This window comes from Crotalus tigris, unplaced genomic scaffold, assembly GCF_016545835.1.
Source record: "Crotalus tigris isolate CLP2741 ecotype Arizona unplaced genomic scaffold, ASM1654583v1 scf7180000018974.730210, whole genome shotgun sequence".
NCBI lineage: Eukaryota > Metazoa > Chordata > Lepidosauria > Squamata > Viperidae > Crotalus > Crotalus tigris.
Window position 1 is genome coordinate 607,116 of NW_024097305.1, and position 23,911 is coordinate 631,026.

The window sequence follows — 23,911 nt, forward strand, 5'->3', positions numbered from 1 at the left end:
TGCTAAGGGATGCGGCTTCTACAAACCTAAAGAGCACCAGCTTGGGGAAGGGACGTAGCAGGTACATCTGTGTCTGAGCCCCTTCTCAATGATGCTCAAATTAAATTTTTTAAAAAGTTCAATTCTGCAAACACATGAATTATGGAAGTGTGATGAAATTTTGGTTCAGGCTTCTAGATTCTTCCCTCTTCCAGAATGCACCAGTGTATTCCATCTCCCCTTTCCCTGAATTCGAGGCAGGCAACATTTTGTGGACTCTGAGCAAGATCAGTCTTGCTAACTGTTTTGTTCTGGGACTGCCTTCTCACCACTTTTTTCAGCTGAGTTTTTATTTTCTACTTCTACAATGCAAACAAAAAAAACACGTGGGCCTCCGATTGTGCCATTGTGGCCACCATCCTGGCTTCTTTAACCACATCCTGGTTTATGTCCTTGCTGATTGCCTCCTCTTGAATCTCAACAGCCTTGTTTTACTTAGAAAACCCTTTCTATGTTACCCAATCACTTCACTAAGCATGCAAAGTGGTATCAAAGTTGTTTCCATTCAAATATACTGGACTGTTGGGGCACAACATTTAAATACACATTCCTGATGAAATATGAAATCCTTAACATTATTCTATACACATAGCCAACCTACCATTTCACAGTCCAAGGCGTAGATGCCAGGATGCCCACCTGCACGTGGCATCTTTTCAAATGTCTTCACAAAACCTTCCAGACTTTCCTTCCGGCCATCATGGACATGTTGCTTAAGGTGAGAGTGGGGGAAGAATTAAAGAAGTGTTAAAAAGCTATCCCTGGAGAAAGGATCAGGAGGTCTCCAATCTTGCCCACTTTTAGTTAGCAGACTGGTGGTCTTGCAAAATGCCAACCTGAGTAAACACAATATGGGAAGTAAAGGTTGCTTCTTTTATGGTGGATGGAGAGAAGACTGAAAACTGACTTGCTCCATAACACAGAATCAAATGATCAATAACAATTACAAGAGTGAAAGAGAACACTTTGTTACAGAATTAAAAAAAAACTGACAGAAGTTCTCAAGAACATCGGAGAGAACAACACAGAAAATAACAAGTGTATCTGGACGGTAATCTTTTCAAAGAGCAAAACTTGTGATGTCTCGGCGGAGAACAGGATGTACTTCACATATAAGGCCCAATGACAGAAGGCCCAATATTCCATCATCTTTAAGGTGGGAAAGGCTATCTTGAAAATGGGGATGTATCAAGACAGCACCCAGGAATATCAGTTTTGAGCACAAAACATTCTACACGTTCCTAGAGAGGTGTGGGCTAAAATCTCTGGGGAGCAAAACGATCTGATCCCCTTTAGTTTCCTCACAGCTCTATTTCTATATCCCTCTAAATGCCAGAGTCTCTCTCACAGATGGTGGAGAAGCCCATTTCCTCAAGGAATGCAGCAGCCTCAGGCCTGTTACTTCCTTTTCCTACCATCAGTTTCCCTTATTCTCTGTCAAGAAAAGTCCTGTTGATGTCTTCATACTGTGACCAGGGTTACTATGTAATTACGATATACTCTGAATTATAGCTTTGGGATAGGGTGGTGGTGGTGGTGGGTCAAACACAGGCTAACAGCATGATCCAGCTGAAAAAAGTACACACAGTCCTAGGCTGGGTCAACCAAAGGCTAATATTAAGATCAAGATAATTTTTTGTTTAGATCATACTTAGAACACCAGGTTGATATTTTAGGAAGGGCTTTGTTAAACTGGAGTATGTTCAGTGAGAACTTAGATGATACCAGTCCTGGAAGAAAAAAAAACTTCTGAGGGGGTATATTGGGTATGCCTTGTCTAGAAAGAGGGGGGGGGGGGAATACACAAAGATATGATAGCTGTCTTCAAGTATCTCAAAGGCTGTTGTGTAGAAGATGGGGTAACACTGATCCAGGGAAAAAAAGACAAGAAACAAGGGATTTAAAATAACTAGAAAGTTAATTTGGGCTGGTCATCAAGCAAATTTTCCAAAGGCCAAAAGCTGTTCCACCATAGAACAGACTGCCTCAGAGCCAGGATTGTGTTAGCACAAAATTGGAAAGCACTGAAAGCCCCACCCCCCAGAGGAAGAGGTGATTGGGAAAATACTGGAATGTACAGAAATGAATAGACTAACAATGACAATTAAAGATAAGACAGAGTCAGACTACTATGAAATCTGGGGAACTTTTTATGATTGGCTGGAAAGAGAATACAGTTAAAAGATAGTTAACATCAATTTAGATGGAAGAAGAAGGAGCAGATAAGGAGGGAGACCCAGGCGACACAGTATTGAATAACTGGAGGTTGTATAAATGTTTATAGAAGTATATACCGAGAAGGTTAGATAAATAGAAGTATTAATCTTATTGTATATAATATAGATAGGGAAATTTGGAGGAGTTGCTCGGACATTACCCCTGAATTGTATCTGAAGAGGGATGAGAGGGAAGAAAGGAGAGGAGAGAGAAAAGAGTAAAGGAGGGGAGAAGGAAGTAGGAAGGTTGGAGGAGAAGAGGAAAAGTGGGGAGAAAGGGGAGGAGAGTGGTGAAGGAGAGGAGAGGAAGAAGAGGGAAGTAGGGAAGAGAAGAAAGGGAGAAAGAAGGTAGAGAAGGAGGAGTGTGGATACGGTGAAAGGGGAAATGGGCGAGCAACACCAAAAGTCATGTGTATGTATTTATTTCATTTTATTAAAAGTATCTTATATATGAATGTAAAAAGAATGTATGTTAACATCTGATAAATATTACGGTATATGTATGGGGGAGAGCTTGGAAAAATAAAAAATTATTAAAAAAAAAACACTGCCTCAGGAGCAGCTTTCACTGGAGGTGTCTGAACAGAAGCTGAATGGAGTATCTGTTGGAGATACTACAATAGTGGACTCTTGCACTGAGCACATGGTTGGATTAGATGACCTCAAAGATCCCTTCCAGACCTTACATTCTCTGATTCTTTGATCTCCGTCCTTCTATTTGGGGAAAGGTTAACTTGATTGAGACTGCAGCATTGTCCTCAGTAGCCAGGGCCCCGTTCTAAGCTTCCATCTCAAGCTCTTACAGAAAATTCATGGGTGATCAGTCTGCTGAAGATTAACAAGTCACAAGGACTAATTGGATGAAATTAACACTCGTGGTAGAAGAAGAGGAAATATTTTTGATATAACGGCCCATGTGCTTCATGGCACAGAGCCTCGTTTTCTGAGAGACTGCATATTTCCATTTGTTTCTGCCAATCCAGTATGTTTGAACAGCTCCTCTCTATTAAATGCTGCCATCTTGTGGGACTGAGGAAGTGGGTCTTCTCTGTCTCTGCCTATGGAGCAGCATTCTCCGTGAGATGCAAATGGCACTCCCTCTCCTGGGGTTCTGGAAAGCCCTTAGAACCTGCATTTGTTCATGGGCCTGGATTTAATGTGAGTATTGATGCATTTGTGGGGTCCCGCTGTATCCGTTAACATTCTGATAGTCTGAGTTTGGGCTGCTTATTTGGGTGTGTGTTTTTACCGTTTGCTGGATTTTCTAGGCCAGGGGTGTCACGTGACGTGTTGTGACTTTTTTGCCATTGCCAGCACAGTTTCGTTATGATGCATCCGGCCCGCGGGCTGGCAGTTTGAAATTCCTGTTCTAGGCTATCCAAAGTCTGATGCAGGGGTACCTAACCTTGGCAACTTTAAGACTTGTGGACTTCAACTCCCATGCTAGCTGAGGAATTCTGGGAGTTGAATCTACAAAATCTTCAAAATTGCCAAGGCCGAACATCCTTGCTCTAATGCATTAGGCCGCTATCACAAATTTAATAATAAATTAAATATTTTATCCTATTACTACAGAGAATGGCTGATAGAAGGAGCCATGTTTTTTTTCAAGCCAAAATAAGATTGAAAAGCATCTCCAAAGCATCTTCTATGAAACAGAGATCAAAGTAGCAAAGCGATGGCTATACTCAGAGAGAAGGTGGTCCACTTTACCTTGTACTTCATGGTTTGACCTAACATGGTTACATACTTTTGCAATTTGGCATCCGAGTGAACCCACGGCTCCTGAACAACAGCTATAATGTGTTTCCCAGCCACCTGGCACTGCAAAAAGAGAGAGAGCGAAATGCTTAAATGGGAAATCTTCACTGTGCACAAAACCATCAATCAAAGATTAAGCAAAAACTAGTCTGGTTGAGATAATCTTGATTTTAATACCAACACAACTCCTTTCTATCACAATTCCCCTACCTGGGGAGGGTTATGTTTAAAATTATTACTTATAATAAAGATGCAGGCTAGGAAAATGATGCTAAAGGAAAAAGGAAGCAAGCAGTAGTATGAATAATTACATAATGAACACAGAAAACTAAAATAGCTTACTTCTGAAAGATTTGTAAGCCATATCATTTAAATAATCTCTAAAAGGATTATGGACTAGTTATTGGAGGAGTGGGGTTTGATGACAATTGGTCTGAGCTAAGGTGATTGTAATGAAATGGATCCCATTTTGTCTCCATCACAAATCTGATTGTGTTTATTGTCTTTCAATTGTGTCCTTGTGCTTCTTACTTAAGACAACAATAACCTTTCATGTTAGAAAATGCTCTGAATGAATATTTACTCATTTAGGATTTTTTTAAAAAAAATGTTTGCAAATCTTTGCTATTAAATGTTACTGGAACTTCATGAAAGCCCTCTTGATATATAAACAGAGTCTGAGGGAACAAATAATGCCAAAGTGCAATGTCTGTGGAGATTCTCATCATCCAGGTCATAGTTGTCTCAAAGGTGCTTTTTCAAAAAGTAACTGGACTGTTGTTTGAGAAAGAAAAACAAGACTTCACCCAAGAAGCTTCATCAGTTGTGACTGGACTGTGGGGGCATCCTATCCTTCCATTTCCCTCACCATCCAGCCACAACTGATGAACCTTCTTGGATGAGAAAAGAAACATCTTCTTTCTCAAAAAACAGTCGGGCTGCCTTTTGAAAAAGCACCTTTGAGCCAAAATGTGGTGCTTCTCTCATTTTTTTCATTGTCCTCCAACATCCAAAGTGCAATCTGACTGTGTGACATTACTATTAGAGATTGGAGAAATACATGGCCAGGAGCAGAGAACTAAAACCTAGTGGTTTGAGCTCTCAGAGCAGCTTGCAAAATGCCATCTGTGCATAACCTCACAGGTTTCTTGTGAAAATAAAAATCAATGTCGTGCACTTTGAATTCCACTGGAGAAAGAATATGCTTTTTGAAAAGAATGTAAACGATTACCTCTTTGCTTCCGCAATCTCCCCCAGTGATGGATGCATTCTTCTTTACGGACACAATTTCCAGAAGATGTTACCATGTATTCTGTGCCACAACGACAACAAATCCTGCAAGAACCTTCCAGAAGAAAAAGAAGTGGGTGAAAACATAGATTTTGGGCTCTCAGTCCATTCTTATATATCTATCTAAAACACTATAAAAATTCTTCTATTTTCTCCCAATGAGATATACGGATCCTGCTGTTTGGGAGTTCATCAAAACAGGAGCCCCTTGACCTCAACTGCAAGGGTGACTGTACTGATTGTATGAAGTGGCATCCAAAGAGCCAATGGCTCTTTTCTCTCATCTATGAACTGTTTCTAACCAATATTCAAAGAGGAAAACATTGCATAGGTTGCTTTTTTTCCCCCAACCAATCAAAAAATGCAAGAGTCCCATGAGGCAAGCTGTTAGGAGATTCAACTGCTTGCCACCTTATGGTAAGAGGAACGATTGTGTCGAGGACTGAGAAATAATGAAAGAAATCAAGTACAGGTGGTCCTCGACTTGCAACCCCACCTGGAACTGAATTTCCAGTTTGCTAAGCAAATTGGTTGTTAAGTGAGTTGCGCCCTTTTTTAGCCACCTTGTTTTGCCAGGGTTGTTAAGCCAGTTACTGCAGTGAAGTGAATCATTTGGTTGTTAAGCGATCCAGCTTCCCCCGTTGACTTCTCTTGTTGGAAGCTGGCTGGGAAAGTTGCAAATGACAATCACGTGATCCCAGGACCCTGTTGCCAGGCACCTGAATTTTGTTCACGTGATTGTGGGGATCCTGAGACAGTTGTAAGTGTGGTGACTGGTCATAACCCCCCCCCTTTTTAGTGCTGTTGTAACTTTGAATGGTCACTAAATGAATGGTTGTATGTCAAGGACTACCTGGAGTTCAGGCAGACAAAACATACTTTCTGTGTCAACATCCTCATTCATTCTGGAGAAACGTTTTGTTTCTTGTGGCAGAAAGAGTTTGCAGTAATTCAGCTGAGGAAGACCTGATTGGTATTAGCCTGACATATGGTGTCTACTGAAAAGACTGAAATCTATGGAAAAAAAAGACAGTTCCTTTCTGTCCCTGAAGGATGTACAAATAGAAGCCCCAGAACCACATTTAGCCCCTATAATAAGTCTTGGCCAGGGGTAGGCAACCGTGGCTCTTTTATGACTCGTGGACTTCAACTCCCAGAATTCCTGAGCCAGCATGGCTCAGCTTGGAAACCTCTCTCTTTCCCCTCAGCATGGCTGGCTCAGGAATTCTGGGAGTTGAAGTCCACAAGTCATAAAAGAGCCAAGGTTGCCTACCCCTGGTCTTGGCTAAGGCCTCTTCTAGGGCAATTGTAACTGCCGCAACAGCATGAAAGAATATGAAAGAAGGGGAAGATTACTAAATACCAAGAGATTAAACACATTGCTGTATTTCATCGATTCCCCCCTCAATTTCAGACCCCATAATTGTTTGTTCTGACCGTGGTTACTGTACTGTACCTGCCAGCTTATCATGCCAAAAACAACAGTATCCCCTTCCCTAAAGTAGGCACCTGTGCTATACAGCTATGACTATCATACGTGCTCTCCAATGACTGGGAAATTCTTTCTGAGAGAGCTGAAACCCTATTCCCCCCCCTCCCCAAATTACAGTTCAGCTTTTCACAAGGTTAGACAACCACACCTTCCTCTGATCTGACGGCATGAACACAGGGAACTGCTTTAGATGTAGGGACGGAATCTGTTTACCTGGCCTAGTGCTCTTATGACTGACATTAACTTTTTGCTGTCTCTGACAGAAGTCTTCTCTCTGTGTCGGCTACTTCAGATCTTTAAAGTGGAATAGCTGCAACCTAGCCTGGGCCCTGGGCCCTCCATTAGATGGATTTGCTTCCAAGATCCTAGCACCAGCCTTGAAGGCCTTCTGAGGCAATCACTCTACTGGATTCCGATGTGGCATTTTATGATTGTTAAATAGACAGGCAGACTTACAGACCACAACCTCTGAAATGTGTCCTCAGACAAAGGGCACCCTAGATCACCAATATCTTCTTCACTACAGGTAGTCCTTGCCTTACGATTTATGTGCAAAAATAAAACAATACCTACAGTAGGTAGCTTCAGAATATGCTTAAAAGCTCATTAACATCCCATCCACCAGCAGTCAGTGTAGATGTCTGCCTTGAAGGGAATATACTGGCCGAGGGTTTCTTTCCTGACCTCTCTTCTTCTTCCCATTAAACAGAATGGTTCTTAAGAGTCAGAAACTCTCCGGTCCAGCAGAACTCACCATCAGTCAATTTCTTCTCTTCCATAGCAAAGACAACAGCCCGGCCAGGTCTCTCGGGACACGGTAGCGGGTAGCCGTGCTCCTTCAACTCATCCTCTGTCAGCACATATTCTTTGAGCCTTCGGTACAAGGTAGCCCCTGAGAACGACAAAGGTTAGGAAATGTTTATCTAGCCATTTTCTCTAGCTATTTTCAGACCAATATCATCCACACACCCGGAAACATTCTGGACAGCTTACGCAGCAATAAGATGGTAATTGCAGTTGAAGCAGCATAAACCCAAAGCAAAGGCAGATCTAAGCATCAGGCGGGTGGGGTAAAGTAGGAGGAAATGCTGAGAAGAAATGCTAGGCAGCTCTTTCTACAAAGACCATCATCAGAACAATCCGGCCGGACTAGGCCAAGGCCTACGCGTCTTCAGCATTTGGTTTCTTATGGTGGTCATTTCCTCTGGGGTGATGGCGACATATCTCTCTTGTAACTTTGTTCTCCAGATGCACGGATTCTGAGATGGGCTCTCCTCAAGACAGAAATAACCCTAATCCTGATAGACCTGTCCTTCGTGAATTTAAAGCTACAGGTTATCCTCCCCTTACAACCGGTTGCTTAGCAACTGTTGGATGGACAGACTTCTCCAGTGTTACTTATCACTTGTTTTCAAAGTTCTGAGGGTTACCCCCCCTGCCCCGCCCCCTGAATCTTCGGTGCTCTCCTTTATGGCTGTTTGTAATTTCCAATGGTCACACGATCGTAATTTTCAGCAGTGTTGATGTTATTTATTTAGCGTATGGCATTGAGCATTTGGATAACTACTAAAATTATGTAGAAGGGGCATTGTCTTACCTGAACGCCTTTTCTCAGTACGGAGATGGAGAACCCACCAATGGGTTTTCTCCGTCTGCCTGCTCTTGAGACCAAGTAGCCAAACTTGACACGCCCCCTGTGCTAGGAGGCTGATGCAAGGACGAGGTGTTGGCTCTCTAACTCCTAATAATGGCCTGACTGACCTAAAGGGTGGGTGTGGATTCTCCATCTCCATACTGAGAAAAGGCATTCAGGTAGGACAATGCCCCTTCTCCAGTACAGGAGATGGAGAATCCACCAATGGGACATACCAAAGCCTCACTGTCCCGATGGGTGGGAAACAGATAAGGCCAGATCCACGTCCCCAGAAACCACCAGTTGGAGGACCCCCCGACAAAAGGAGGTGTCTGCCAACGCAAAGTGGTCAATCCTATAATGGCATACAAATGGGGAAGGCGAAGACCATGTCGCAGCTCTGCAAATCTCCTTGATGGACGCCTGAGTGGCCCATGCCGCAGATGTGGCAGCACTGTGAGTGGAATGGGCTGTGATATGACTTGGAGCCGGCAGTGAAGAAGACTGGTACGCCTCCGCGATACAGGCCCTGATCCACCTTCCTATAGTGCCAGCGGACACCTTTTGTCCCAGGGAAGCCAGACGGAAGGAAATGAAGAGGGCCTCAGATCTGCGAAAGGGTTCCGTGCACTTGATGTAACGCCACAGGGCCCTGCGTACATCCAGTGTGTGCCACTGCCTCTCCAAGTCATGGGAAGGATTGGGGCAAAAGTTAGGCAAAATGACTTCCTGTGCCCGAGGAAAGAGTGAGTTAACCTTGGGTACGAAGGCGGGATCCAACCGAAGGACTACCCAGTTTCGGTGGAAGTTGCAAAGATCGTTCCTGACCAAGAGAGCAGCCAGCTCGGAGATACGCCTGGCTGACGTGATGGCGATTAAGAATGTGATCTTAAGAGATAAGGCCCGCAATGGTATATTGGCAATGGGCTCAAAGGGTGGTTTCGTGAGTGTGCGAAGCACACAAGGCAGCTCCCAAGAGGGGTACCTGTGTACCACGGGAGGCCTAGTGTTGCATGCACCATTGATGAAGGCGCGTATCCTGAATCCATGCAAGTGAGCAACATCGACAGGGCCACCACCTGCCTATGAATGGTCGCAGGGGCCAGGCCTCTGTCCAGACTGTCAAGAAGGTATTCTACGATCTGAGGAATAGTTAATTTGTAGACATCCAGTTGCCGCCTTCTGCACTAATGGCAAAAAATTTTCCAGGTGTAATCATAAATGCGATTGGTTGCCAGCCTATGAGAGGCCTGAATCATGGTGATTGCCCGTGGTGAAAATACCTCTTGTGTCATGATGCTGCGCTCAAGCGCCAGGCGGCTAACTGTAACCACTGTTGGAGGACTTCTTGGTGTAAGGATACGCGATGCGGGGGAATCTTCTACGGAGGAGAACAGGACAGATTCATTAGGTCGGCAAACCAGGGTCTCTGTGGCCAATATGGGGCCACGAGGATCACTTCTGCCTGTTCCTGGAGCAGTTTGCGGATGGTCACCAGAATGAGCGGGAGAGGGGGGAAGGCATAAAGTAGACCTTTCGGCCACGGAGTCCGCAGGGCGTCCGTCCCCTCCGGCCCTGGAAGGTAATAACAGGAGAAGTACCTGGGGAGTTAGGCATTGCTCAACGACACAAACAGGTCGAAGACTGGATGGCCGAACCTTAGGGATTCTCGGAAAAAAGATCCGGATGTAGTCCCCATTCCGAGGGATCTATCGTAGAGCGACTCAGAAAGTCTGCCTGCTGATTCTTGACTCCCGAAATGTGTTCGGCCCTGAGGGAGGCCAGGTTGGACTCTGCCCAGAATCCCAGCAACCGGGCCTCGTCCATAAGGCACTTGGACCTGGTGCCCCCCTGCCGGTTCACGTGGGCCTTGGATGCCACATTGTCCATGAGGATCAATACGTGATGGCCCCTGATCCGGTGGCAGAATTGGCGAAGAGCTAAGTGAATGGGCCTGAGTTCCAGCCAATTGTTGTTGTGTCTCAAGTCTGCGTGGGACCAACGGCCCTGCGCAAACTGAGACTGTAGATGGGTTCCCCAGCCAAACAGACTGGCATCTGTTGTGATGGTAATGCGGTCCGGCCCCTTGAAAGGTGACCCCTTGGTTACCGCTTGTGAGAACCACTAGCGTAGAGACCTGAGGGTATGGACCGGGAGCCTCACCTGCCGGCTGGATGCGCTGGCATTCAACCGCTGGAATGATAGGAGGAACCATTGAAACTCCCGCAGGTGAAGTCTGGCTCAGGGGACAATGGCTATGCAGGAGACCATTTTTCCCAGAAGTTGGGAGAGTAAGATCAGTGGAACAGTACAGTCCTTGTACACCCAGCGAGCCAGGTCTCTGATGCTCCTGGGAGAGATAGACCAGTTTGTGGTGTCTATGATGGCTCCCAGTTGCAGAAGCCTGGATGAGGGAACGATCTGGCTTTTTTGGAAGTTCACCGAGAACCCGTGCTGTTGGAGGACCTGAATAGTTAGTTCCAGGTCCGACTGGGCAGCCCGGAAGGAGGACGCTTGGATCAAGATGTCGTCCAAGTATCACTGGATGCGTACCGGTACCTTCCGTAGATGGGCGGCTAGCACAGCCAGGATCTTGGTGAACACCCTGGGCGCCGAGGAGAGACCGAACGGGAGGGCTTTGTATTGGAAGTGATGGCCTTTGTAACAGAACCTGAGGAACCGCCAGTGATCTGGATGGATGGGAATGTGGAGATACGCTTCCATGAGGTCTACTGATGCCAGGAAGTCTCCCTGTCTGATGCCTCCCAGGATAGACTGGAGTGATTGCATTTTGAATTTTTTGTATGTGATGTAATAATTCAGACTCTTGAGGTCTAGAATTGCCTTCCATCCCCCCGAGGTCTTGGGGACCACGAAGAGGATGGAGTAGAATCCCTTTCCTTTGTGGTCCGGCGATACCGGTTCTATGGTCTGAATCTCTAGCAGATGTTGAATGGCCTCCTACATAAGTTCCTTTTTGATTGGATCCCGTGAAGTGGAACAGGTGATGAAGCGACCCGGGGACAGGCCAAACTGGATTGTTTGTAAGGGGGTCTTTCGATTGTGTCCATGGATATGAGTTCCCACTGATGGAAGAAGTGGACAAGTCTTCCTCCTATGGGAAGTGTGGTATGAGAGTCACTTGGACCTCCTGTAAGGGTGTCCTGCCCCTCGAAATGGCCTCTTGTTTTGGTACTGCTGCCTGAGTCAAAAGCCCAATCTGTCACACAGACGGTCATATGGCCTGTCCTGCCTAGGTGTGTATGGACAGGAGGGCTGGGTGGCTGCCGAACCTGCTGCCGGCCGAAAGGACTGCCTGCGGAAATAGGGAGTGGCACGTTTGTCAGCCCGTTTATTAAGATGAGCCATGACCTTCTGCTTGTCCTTGTTTTCCACAAGGTACAGAGTCAGGGCCTCCCCAAAGAGATTTTTGCCCAGGTAGGGGGCAGTTGTGAGGCACCATTTGGCCTTGGCGTCGGCCTGCCAATGTTTTAGCCATAGCATCCTTCTGGCTGTAATGTTAGAGGCTAGGGACCTGGCAGCAAAGTTGGCCGACTGTAGAGTCACATACGCAGCATATTCTGTTGCCGCCACCATTTTGCTCAGGTCCTTGTGGATCTGAATGTCCTCGGAAGGGACTCTGGCCTGAAGTTGACGAAGCCATAAGAGGGTGGTTCGGACAAAGGACGTGCAAGTGGCCGTTTTAATTGCCCATCCCGCTGATTGATGGGTCTTTCGAAAAGTTATGTCCCATTTCCTGTCGTCCGCTTTAAGAACCTCGGACATGTCCTCAGAGACTGCAGTCTGGGACACCAGAGGGGTCCAGGCTTCGTTTACCTTGGGGACCTCCAGGGCCTCAGTTAAGTCTGCAGAGGTACTAAAAATCTTTTTATCTGTCCCGCCTACAGAAGGAAATGAGGAAGGGGTTGGCGGAAAGGGAAATTGGAGCAAGTAACGAGGACTGCTCCCCTGACCACCTGACCAGGTAGTAAGTCTCTCTAGGCTTAGGTCACGGTTGTTAAAACAAGACCGAAGGCACAGTTGGGACCCGCTATAGACTCCGCCCAGAGGCCTTAGGTGGCCAGTCAAGGTGCACCAGATAGCCCAATGAAGGCTGCAGAGGGCCTGAAAGGAAGGCCTAGCAGAGGAAATGTGAGAGGAGGTTCAAAATGGCGGCTCCGATCAAAATGGCCTGGGGCCTAATCTGGGGATTACTGGGACTACAACTAATGGACGCAGGCTTATGAGGCCCAGAAGGGAACCCACGTGGCACATCCAAAATGGCAGCCGCGGGGACCTGCAGCGGTTGCTCTTATGGTCAGGGCTGTGCTGTATAAGCGGAAACCTGGTTACTGAAAGGAATGAGCAACCAAGCCCTAAATCTGCGGAGTAACAAGAAGAGGGAAAAATCCGTTTAAATCTTCGTTGCCTTCGGCGGCAACCAAAATGGAAGCCGCAACCTTCGGGTCTGTCAGGATGGCCCTCGGGCCTTCGGAGGCAAGTTCCTGAGCCATACAGGCAACTGTGGTGTTATTCGCTGTGAGGGAAGCTGGCGATCGGAACGTCTCCAATCACTCTGGAAAAAGCCTCCGTTCCTTTAAAAGTGCCGTTCGTTGCCTTTTCGGCAACCAAAATGGTGCCCGCGATCGTGCAGCTATGAAAAAAACAGCTCTGAAGGACTCAGAAGGCAATTTTGAGGCAGTTACAGCAGCACTGGCCTAACAAGGTAATGGTCAGTAAGGGAAGTTTTCCCCAGAGCCCTGGGGGAAAAAAAATGGGGAAGCTGTAGCTGCCCCCCCCCTCAAATCAGCCGATTTGAGGTAGAGCTGAGCCCAGCACTGCAGAGGGATAGTTGGGAAACAACCCAAAAATTTTCCAGTAGGGGAAAATTCCTGGATATATCTACTAACCTGACTGTGAAGGTATGAGGCAAGGAGAATTCACCAATGGTTTTTCTAACCTGCTAGATGTCTAATACCTGAGAGCCAAACCTGACATGTCTTCAAGAGCTTGAGACCAAGTCAAGACTAGGTCTCCTAGCACAGGGGGCATGTCAAGTTTGGCTACTTGGTCTCAAGAGCAGGCAGACGGAGAAAACCCATTGGTGGATTCTCCATCTCCTGTGCTGGAGAATTTTTATGATTATATACTATGGTATGCATATGATAAAAATATGTGGTCACTGTTTACTTTTGATTTCTGGCAAAAAAAAATTGCCCTTCGGGGAAAATGGCTTCACTTAATGACTGTGATGTTTGCTTAACTGTGACATTTGCTAAACGACTATTGCAAAAAAACTTGTAAAATCAGGGTTGATCAAGCATGACCAATTTAATGAACACAACTTACGTGCCTAATTCTGGGCTTAATTATGGTCGTATGTTGGGGACTACCTCTATATAAGTCTACGGCCATTACTTTGTCCTTTTGCTTCAACAACTACTATAAAGAATCCAAGATTAATTATGGACTATAGAAAGTACTTTGTCTCATCTAAATTGCATCTAAATTTCCTTCCATTCAATTTCACTGCATGACCCCTTCGGACAGGGAGAAAAACAGATTCTCATACCCACATTCTTCATGACATGCTAGATTTTAAATAAGATAATATATGTATTTTCCAAAGCACTGAAGGCAGGACAAGAAGCAACGGGTGGAAACTAATCAAGGAGAGAAGCAACCTAGAACTAAGGAGAAACTTCCTGATAGTGAGAACAATTAATCAGTGGAACAGCCTGCCTCCAGAAGCAGTAAATGCTCCAACACTGGAAGTTTTTAAGAAGAGACTGGACAGCCATTGTCCGAAATGGTGTAGGGTTTCCTGCCCGAGCAGGGGGTTGGACTAGATGACCTCCAAGGTCCCTTCCAACTTTACTATTATTATTATTATTATTATTATTATTATTATTATTATTATTATTATTATTATTATTATAACCTTTATTGTCATTTTTTTACTGTGGGCACAACCGCACACATCAAAAATGAAATTCAGTTGCCCACTCTCAAAATGAAACACATACATGACACGACACCTAAACATACTATATACAACGTATGTATAGACCCATATCCCTACATATACATAACGAATAAATATTAAATACTGTCCATCTTGAATATAAAACGGAAGGAGGAAGCTTGAGAGTGCCTTAAACATTTTCTCCTGTACTTGCCTTCTCTCTATTCTAACCTTTTCTTGTAAGGAAGGTATTCAAGGCTTTGGGTTGTTCAATTTGTTTACTAATGATCCTTAGCAGAGAATTTTCCCTTGTTCATAACTGCTGCACAGTTAACATCACTGAGTTATCTACTATGACCTGGGTTTTTTTTCCTCTCATTTAGTTAGGGACAGCTCAGTACCCATCAACATATGTGTGACGTTAGGGTTCTGTACAGAACCGTATTGTGTTTTACACAATCCATTCTGTAAGCGAAGAATAATGAAGTACTTTTGCTGATACCAATTTGGGCCAAGGGCAATTTCTCGTTAACACTAATAAGCAGCTGCCTACTTGAAATAAGCCTTCTTCTCTTCTCTCTCAACAAGACAGAATGCATTTGCAAAGATGTCCCCTTCACAACTTAGGGCCATGCAACTTGAAAGTTTATTTTTCCCCACACACCTGGAATATCTATCGAACGTTTATGTGATTGATTAAAAAAACCACCATCTTGTTTGGCTTCAAAGCTAGTGTTTTATCCACATTCAAAACTGACATGGGTTAGATCGTTTACGATTTCTGAAATGAATTGTGGAAGTTGTTAACCGGGCAACAGGCTTACTTTGGGATTACTGCACTTTTATCATGAAATGCCCTTCCCTACAGGGTAAATCTGGTCAAGCTGAAGAGGGACATTTAGAAGAATCACAGGTACCATGTATCAACAAACCTCTAAAAAGTGACCTGACCCCATTCTTCTCTACAGCTTTTCTGTGCTCTTTACAGTTTTAAAATAGCTCTGAATTGGCTTTCAACACTGATCCTATCAGTTCTCTGGTGTGAAAAAACGATCAGGCCACTTCTAAAATCAATCTGAAGGTCTTTAAAACAGACAGAAAGGAATAAAAATCACATCCCCGCCACAGTCATTGTGTGCATGACAAAAAGGGGGGACCTACCTGTCAGGTCTTCTAGCCGTAAGTTTGTAGAACGATTAAGTGTATAACTGGTCCTGGCTGCCAGTTTCCCTCCTAACATAGCTTCATGAGAAACCATTTTTCTATTGCTGGCCTCTGGAAGAAAAAGACAAGATGTCAAACTAGCAAACATCCTGGATCAACCACAAATAAAATTTCTGAGTCAATGGAAGTTCTACACAGGTCTCCACATGCTGACTGCTTTAAAAGGTCAAGACCAATATACTATGAATTAAGCTCAGAAAGTGATAATGGGAAGCAGAATTATTTTGGGGTTAACATCATACACCCCCTTTGCCAATGTACTAAATCAGGGGTCCCCAACCTTGGCAACTTTAAGACCTATGGACTTCAATTCCCAGAATTCCCCAGCCAGCATGGCTGGGGAATTCTGGGAATTGAAGTCCACAGGTCTTAAAGTTGCCAAGGTTGGAGGCCCCTGTACTAAATAACATTTGTAATAGCAGCAGTTTCAAACATGGGCAAGAATGGGACTGATGTATGGCACAAGACTGCAGTGCAACTAGCTAATTGTGCTTGCACAGATGTTATTCGGCTGGCAAAGAGATGTATTATGAAAGTTTTGCCCACAGAATTATGCTCTGCTGGCTTGGTAGGCAGTCTTTTACCCAGTCTACTGTGCGAATTTGAAGTGTGTTTTGTTAAAGATACTCCAAATGTTTAAGAAATGGAGGCTTAAGAGTATAAGGAAAGAATAAAATGAAGTGCAAAATAGCAGAGAAGTTTCAGTCTGAAAGCAAGAAGTAAAGTATAAGTACATACTTTGAACCTCCTGAGAAGGGCTGGGCAAAAGAGTCCTCAGCTTCTTCAAAGTGTTTACTGCCACATTCAGGTAGATGTTGCGGCTGGTGCTGCGCTCATACACCACCTTCTCCTCAGCAAGAGCCTGTGAACAGCATGCCCACCACCATCAGCATTTTGGAATTTCAATATACAAAATGAAATTGCTAAGGCAGGAAGTAGGAGACTAGAGAGAACTATTGTGTTAACATATATTAGGTGGCTTCCAATGCCACCAGGAGAAGGGTCAAATAGTCATCAACAAGGATAAGCAGGAAGAAAAAGGCAAGTTTCTACAATTAGTCCTTGACTTATAGCCATTCGTTTAGCAACTGTTCAAACTTATAATGGCACTGAAGAGTCACTTATGCCCGTTTTTCACATTTAAGATCATTGCAGCATCCATGATCAAAGTTCAGACACTTGGCAACTGGGTCATACTTATGACAGTTGCAGTGTCCTGGTGTCATATGATCACCTTTTGCGACTTTTTAACAAACAAAGTCACTGGGAAAGCCAGATTCACATAACAACTGTGTTATTAACAACTGACGTGATTTACTTAACAACTGGGCAAGAAATGTCATACAATGGGACAAAACTTTCTTTAACAACTGGGTTCAACAGTGGTCGTAACTTGAGGACTACCTGTGTTTGTAACAGAGGGAACAGTACTTTCAAAAATAAGGTAAAATATGTAGACCTATGATTCTCTTACTATTCAAACAGGAAGCTCAACATTGGGCTGTCTATCTTAACTTTGTACTTGCAAATGTATTTGCTCAGTGAACTTTCAATTTTTTTTTTTAAGTGATTCAATCCCTCTATCATTTGGGCCTACAGTTAAAGAAGCGCAAACTATAAGAGTTCAAAGATGCCCAAGCATTACTCCTATCATTACCATTACAAATGCACAAACCTTGTCAAATGCTCCCTGCTGTGAGGGGCAGAACTTCAAGCACTCATCAATGAAGAGGTTGAGGTACCTCTGACGGATGTTGGTGGGAACTTTGGCACCATATTCTGTGGGAATAACTGGCCTTTTCAAGGTGGTGCTCTAGGGAACATGGAAAGGGGGAAGAAAATAAGCTATTTTGATAGCACAGTTACTACAATGCTTTTCCTGCCTCTGATTGGTTCTTCTACTAAGCCATATATGAGCTATGAGCTATCTATGGTCTAATAGCCAACTTTCTGCAGTATATAATAGTCCACAAGACCATACTGCTGAGATTCAGTGGTGAGTCAAACTAATTTTTTTTTCAAACAACACTCAAAACAATCTGAATAAAAATTAAGGGTCCTTGGTGCTCTCTGAGCTTGACTGTTTTCTTGCAGATGTTTCATTACATCTACTAGCACTGCTGATGTTACCTAGTTTAGGTAATGAAACATCTGTAAGAAAACAACCAAATTCAGAGAGCACCAAGGAACCCTCATTTCAACCCTGAGCTACAATTATTCTCCTTTACTGGTATTTCCCAAATTATCCAGAATTCTGCCTAGGAATGCCTCAAATACCATTTATATACAAAGCTGGACTATAAATCCTAGAAAAAACAAAACAAAAGGAAGCACAATCTTGCACAAGTGTTTAACCTCAACACTCTTTGACTTCCAAACGTTAGAGGCTAAAATTGCATGCAGGGGAATGTTTCATGTGTTCAACTTGAAAAGTTAACTATGAAGCATATACTGGCAATTCATCACCTGCAGAGTGGGAGTATGTGCTATCCTTTTTGTGGCACTTGTGGTCGTTGTTTTAGATGCCATCCCAGCCAGTGTTCGAGCTTTCAATACTGAAGCATCAACACCGTTGGAAGAGGCCACACTTGCGGGTGGAATGATCTTCTTAAGATTTCCAGGAACTGAAAGGGTGTGCACAAAAAAAAGACAATATTCAGAAGTAAGGCGAAACTCTGAAAGAATTATGTAAGTCATGGAAAGGATGAGGATTGACCTACCCACTTCCAGTAGACCATTTAGGGCAGAGGTATCCAACCGTGGCAACTTTAAGGCTTGTGGACTTCAATTCCCAGAATTGAATTGAATTCTGGGAGTTGCAGTCCACAAGTCTTATAGTTGCCAAGGCTGGACACACCTGATTTAAGGAGAGTTGAGAAGAAGAGTGGAGCAAATGTTAAAAACCCTCTCCTGAATCTCCTAGAAGTCTTTGCTCATCTTTGCTACTAAATTTGGTAACTGAAGTTCTAAGTCATCTGGAAGGGGCCACATTAATGCCGTCTGAACTAGTCACACCTTGTTCAGATACAATTACCACTCAATACAAGGATACAATCAAGCTTACCATCTACCGCAGATTTGTTCTGCTCTAGCTCTTCAAGTATCCCAGGTAGGTTATTACTTTACTTCCTGTTTTACACGTTTTTGTTATCATTTCACTCTGTTTAGTGAAATCTATGAACTCTGGAAAAGGTGTCAGCATTGATAAAGGGTGAACATGTAAAAACATAAATAAATAAAAAGTTCCTGGCTTGCATATTTGCTACTTATTGCTGGATTACAGAGACTGGGGGAAAGAGAGATGAAACAAAAAGGGATACACCAGACTAAAGGCACTAATGGAATGATAAAAGGCGTAATAATCTAGCCATGGTTTAATACGAGGGCAATTCGGAAATAAACCTCCATTTGGTTATCAATGACAGACACTCACAGATACAGAACTTTTATTATACACATTAGAAAACTACAACATTACGGACTTCTGGTTTTGCACTGTAGTGGCGTGGCCAAGGGATTGCAGAGCTTCACACCACACAGCTGGTTTCGCCCTGCCAGGGGACCCTAAATGGGTCTAAAGTTGCCCCAGAGAGGCAATGAAGGAGGGGGCCCCCGTGGATCATGGAAAGACAGCAGTCGATCCATTTGATCTGGGGGAAGCCCTCCAACCCGACAGGAGAAAGGCTAGCTGCACACCAGTGACTAGCCCAAGCTACCAGCAGCCAAAGTCCAAAAGTACTAACTAGAACAACCGTAAGCAGCATGCTTGGAACTGGGTGAGAATATCTATCTTTTCTCTTCTATTTTGTAACTGATTTCCTGGAAAAGATCCCCCAAAAGCAAAAATTCCTCCGAAAGTGAGAAGGGAGGGGACCACACCCCCACCCTTCCATAGACCAAAGCGGCGATTTAATTTTTATGTGGTACAGAAATATATTGAAATGAACTTAATACTACAGTCTGGATGAATCTGAAAATTATGACTTTAAGACTTTACAACTGAAAAAGCATTGATGAAATTACAAGAAAATAACTCTTTGCTTTAAAAGTTGGAAAATGAATAGCTACTGACATCTAGTGGAGGATTAGAGCATAGAATAACAGCTGCATTGACTCAGAAATTGGCAAGACGCCCAGAAATAAAGAACTTGTTCCTTTGAACCTCAGTGGCTTCTTGCCAAATAGAGAACAGCTGGGAGCAGAGGAAAGAAAACACACTGGGCTACCTACTGCTAGCCTGCGGAGCGGATGCATCATGGCAAAACTGCGCCCACTGCATCGCCAGCAATGGAAAAAAAGTCACAATGCGTCGCAACACATCATGTGATATTGCGAGTTTGACACCCCTGTACTACAGAGTGAGAACTATATTTGTTTTAAAAACAGCTGGCCTTTCGGGATTATAAATACTTACTGAGCTGTCATCTCTAAGCTCAAGAATTGTTTGCAGAGAAAGAAAAACCTTGACTTTTATCTAATCTTCTAGGGGGGAAATTTACTGGAAAGCTCCTAGGTGGTTAAACATTCTGGACTGTAAATTTGACTGGCTGATAATTGTAAGGCCCCTGAATAGAAGAACTATGATAAAATACTGCTTTTAGCGGTGCTTTGATAATTGGAAACACACTGGATTATAAAAACCATATATAAAGACAAGAACTATATAAGATTTGGTTGTCTGGACTTTAAGATTGGCTGGCTTGACAAGGCTAATTATAGAGACTATGGTATCAGTGAAAGACTATCTGGAGGTGGGAGATAAAATGGATGTTACATACCTATCTAAAAGTGGTAGGAAACCACACCTAATATCTCCTTCTGAAGGCCCTAGCCTGGAACATCAGAGATCTGCAGGAGTAATACTTCAAGACAAGGCAAATATTTTCCAAGAGGAAATGTATGCAATGGTGCAAGAGATTCAAATGACAATGGTTTCAAATCATGATGAGACAACTTCGACAACATAAATGAGCACATCTTCAACTTAAACCTACAATTAAAAAAACTCTCAGAAAACGACGACAAAGAATGAACAAACTAACCAGATAACAGAATACAAACTAGAGGACAGTGACCCAAAGAGGAAAACTACAAATGAAGAGAACCACCGTCTAATACAAACAAAAGAAAACTTGCAAGATTTTGCTGCAACAATGGAAATGGAAAAGATATCTTACTTTTCAGGACTTCAAAATAAACTTGAAGATAGGAAAGAAGATCTAACAAAATGGATTATAGAGTAGCCAGGAGAATTATTAGAGTTTGGGAGACAAAAAACACACATCCTACCTAATTTGTCTTTTCTATTCTACTCCCAACAACATTCACAAAAATACAGGAAGAATCCCCTGGCAAGCTGAACACACTTACTTGGAAAGCTACTTCGCAAAATAAGAAGGCTAGAGTTAGATTCAAGAGTTTTGATGCTACTTACCAGATGGAGTACTATACGATTAAACACTTATTTGAATATGGTTAAAAGAATAGATAAATTATGGATATACAGGGGCCCTACAGTAGCCTTTATAATATATGAAATATAAAAATATTGGAATGGTATATGTGAATGAAAAGTTTGAATATTTAAAGGTAATTAACACTGAGAAAATTATGACTGATAAGAATGGTTTGAATACAGAGGGAAAATTAAGCTTAAATAAGAATGTTGAAAAAAGGATATATAGTGACTTAATAAGATGACTTTTATAAATACAATTGAAACATAAGCGGACCAGAAAAGATGTTATATGCTGATGTTACTGTTATTTCTACAAACATAAGAAAAATGTTTATATTCAACCTTGTATGTACTGAAAGTATTAAGAATTATATTTGCTTAATGTTGATAAAAGGAGAATACTATTGGAAGAAGAGAAGATCAAAGAAATATATCATTAATTAAGAGACTGATTATGGAATTATAGAAATTCTTGTTTTTTAAATATATGAACCCAGACAACACTCTGTTTACTAAGCACTAAAGATTGTTATTGTAAAAAATCAATAAAATATATTAAAAGAAAAAAGAAAAGTACAACATTACATTACTTTTTGACATAATCGCCATTCAAATAACGTCTTTCAAGGTTTGAAATTCCTTAGTAGTCGCTCGGCGCCAAATCTGGGCTATGGGGGGGTTGATCAAAAACATCTCAATGAAACAGCTTCAAAAGTTCTTGGGTGTGTCTAGCGGTGTGCAGGCGAGCATTATTGTGAACCAACAACACACCGGAAGTGGTGCCATAGAAAATCCCGTCAAATGTGAAGATGCCAAAGGAGCGCTGCTAGTGAAGTTCATGGAGCGTGGTTCGCCCATCAGTTCAGACGTCTACTGTGAAACGTTACAAAAACTCACATGAGCCATCCATAACAAGCGTCGGGGCATGTGGACTTCTGGTGTGGTGTTGGTTCACGATAATGCTCGCCCGCACACATACCCAATGGTCCAGATTTGGCGCCGAGCGACTACTACTAACATGTTATGACCAGTGCCTCAATTTGAATGGCGATGATGTCGAAAAGTAATATAATGTTGTACTTTTCTAATGTGTATAATAAAAGTTCTGTATCTGCGAGTGTCTGTCATTGATAACCAAACGGGAGGTTTATTTCCGAATTTCCCTCGTATCCTTGCCAAAGAACCTGGTTTTCCTGCAAGGGTCTTGCTACCTGGGGAACTTTATGAGTAGAAACTGTATACTGGCTCCAAACCAAATTAAAATATACAAATATAAAGAGAAATCCAAAGACAGCACAGGAATAGAAGTTAGCTTCGTTCCTGTTTCATTACTGAGCTGCAAATCTCCGAATGTGTGAGCAACATGTATTTGGGGAGTCTTTATTGAGAAAGGCATAGCATCTGCATGGCCTTCCTCCTCTTTCCCCTCAAACTGCTCAGCTGATTCAAGATCCCCTTCAGCAGGTGAGAGGATGAGGATACTCTGCCTTGCTTCTCCTACCTAAAAGAATGAAAAATTCTTCTGCCAAAAAAAAAAAAAAAAAAAACAACCAGAAACATTCACTTGCCCAACTTGGAAACTGCCGAAAGAGCCGCACTGGGCACATGAGCAATTCGCTTCCTTTCTCCTTTGTGCATAACAATGGAAGTTCTTCGAGCTGCCACAGGCAACTTTGTGGTCGGCAGGGGTTGCTGTGGCCGCTGCTGGGCCAGCTGCGCTGCCTGCTTTTGTGCTAGCTGAATCCTCTGGTAGCAGACCTCCTGGGCAGTTGGGGGCCGGTAAGGCCGGACCACTGGCTTGCTTGGGACTTCAACCTGAAAGGGAAACGGAGGGACGCTGGTTTGCATGATAAAGCAGAAACCTGTCACATGTGGAATTTGGATCCACACATTTTGGATGTATTTCAAACTGGCAAAAATATGGGTCAGAATGATTGGCCTTACCAATCCTGAGTATATGATTCACTCATACAAGACAAAACACAAGCAAAGAGGATTCGAAGACAGTGCAAACAGTGTTCCATCTACACAATTTGGGACGTATTTGTTCACCTGTGATGTTTTCATACTGAAGACAGGTGCTGAATCTATATACACCTTTGCAAAAGGGTTTGGGAAGAGCAGATGTGCTAAGAACTTGCAAATATTTGAGTTTCAGAATTTCCAATCCATTTCACAGGAGTCCTTTTTTTTCCTCTTGCTCTACAACAGCGCTTAATGGACAAATGGAAGGAACACGTATGACTTGTGAAAACAAAGAGCCCATTGATGTTCCAGAAAAGAAGCTAATCAAGATCTGCGTACACACACACACACACACACAAACAACTAAAGATCCAGCAGCTAGAATCTCCTTACTTCATTTTTTTTAAATCTTTTTTTGAATCCACAAACTGAAAAATGTAGAGAACATTTTTTTCAAGAGGAAGGAAGCTAGAAATAATTTCTGCAAAGAAAAGAATAATTTAAACACTTATAGCAAATGGAATATCTGTATGTCCCATTAACGATCTCGGAAATTTAGAGGTAAATACTCTGAAAAATACTGGTGGTTATCTAAACTGGGGCTTTTCAACCTTTTCACAGATTGTACCACTTTTAGGACATGACAATATTCGAGTACCACCAGTGCTTAGCAAGGTGTCAAAAACTTGATGACTGGAAAAAAAAGGGTGGGGTTTTGGGTTTTACTGATTAGATTCATTTGTTGTTATAGAAATGGCTAGTTTATACTATTATGGAAAATAAAAAGTTGAGATTCGATGTTAAGGCTTCATTCTACTACAGGGGTCTTCAAACTCAGCCCTTTTATGACTCATGGACTTGCCTGGGA

The 23,911-nt window shown here is 43.1% G+C and overlaps 1 protein-coding gene across 2 annotated transcripts in view; it reads right to left on the reverse strand.

Moving 5' to 3' along the window:
* The window catches only part of REXO1 (RNA exonuclease 1 homolog), a 54,504-nt gene that overhangs the window by 6,397 nt on the left and 24,196 nt on the right, over window positions 1–23,911 (reverse strand). For both annotated transcript variants that reach the window (XM_039358031.1, XM_039358032.1), the window contains exons 4-12: window positions 22,647–22,893; window positions 18,087–18,244; window positions 17,296–17,433; window positions 16,359–16,482; window positions 15,558–15,671; window positions 7,553–7,690; window positions 5,248–5,361; window positions 4,006–4,079; window positions 641–751 (exon numbers count right to left, since the gene is read on the reverse strand). In XM_039358031.1, the coding sequence (XP_039213965.1) occupies window positions 641–751; window positions 4,006–4,079; window positions 5,248–5,361; window positions 7,553–7,690; window positions 15,558–15,671; window positions 16,359–16,482; window positions 17,296–17,433; window positions 18,087–18,244; window positions 22,647–22,893 (1,218 nt within the window). The remainder of the gene's footprint in view (window positions 1–640; window positions 752–4,005; window positions 4,080–5,247; window positions 5,362–7,552; window positions 7,691–15,557; window positions 15,672–16,358; window positions 16,483–17,295; window positions 17,434–18,086; window positions 18,245–22,646; window positions 22,894–23,911) is intronic.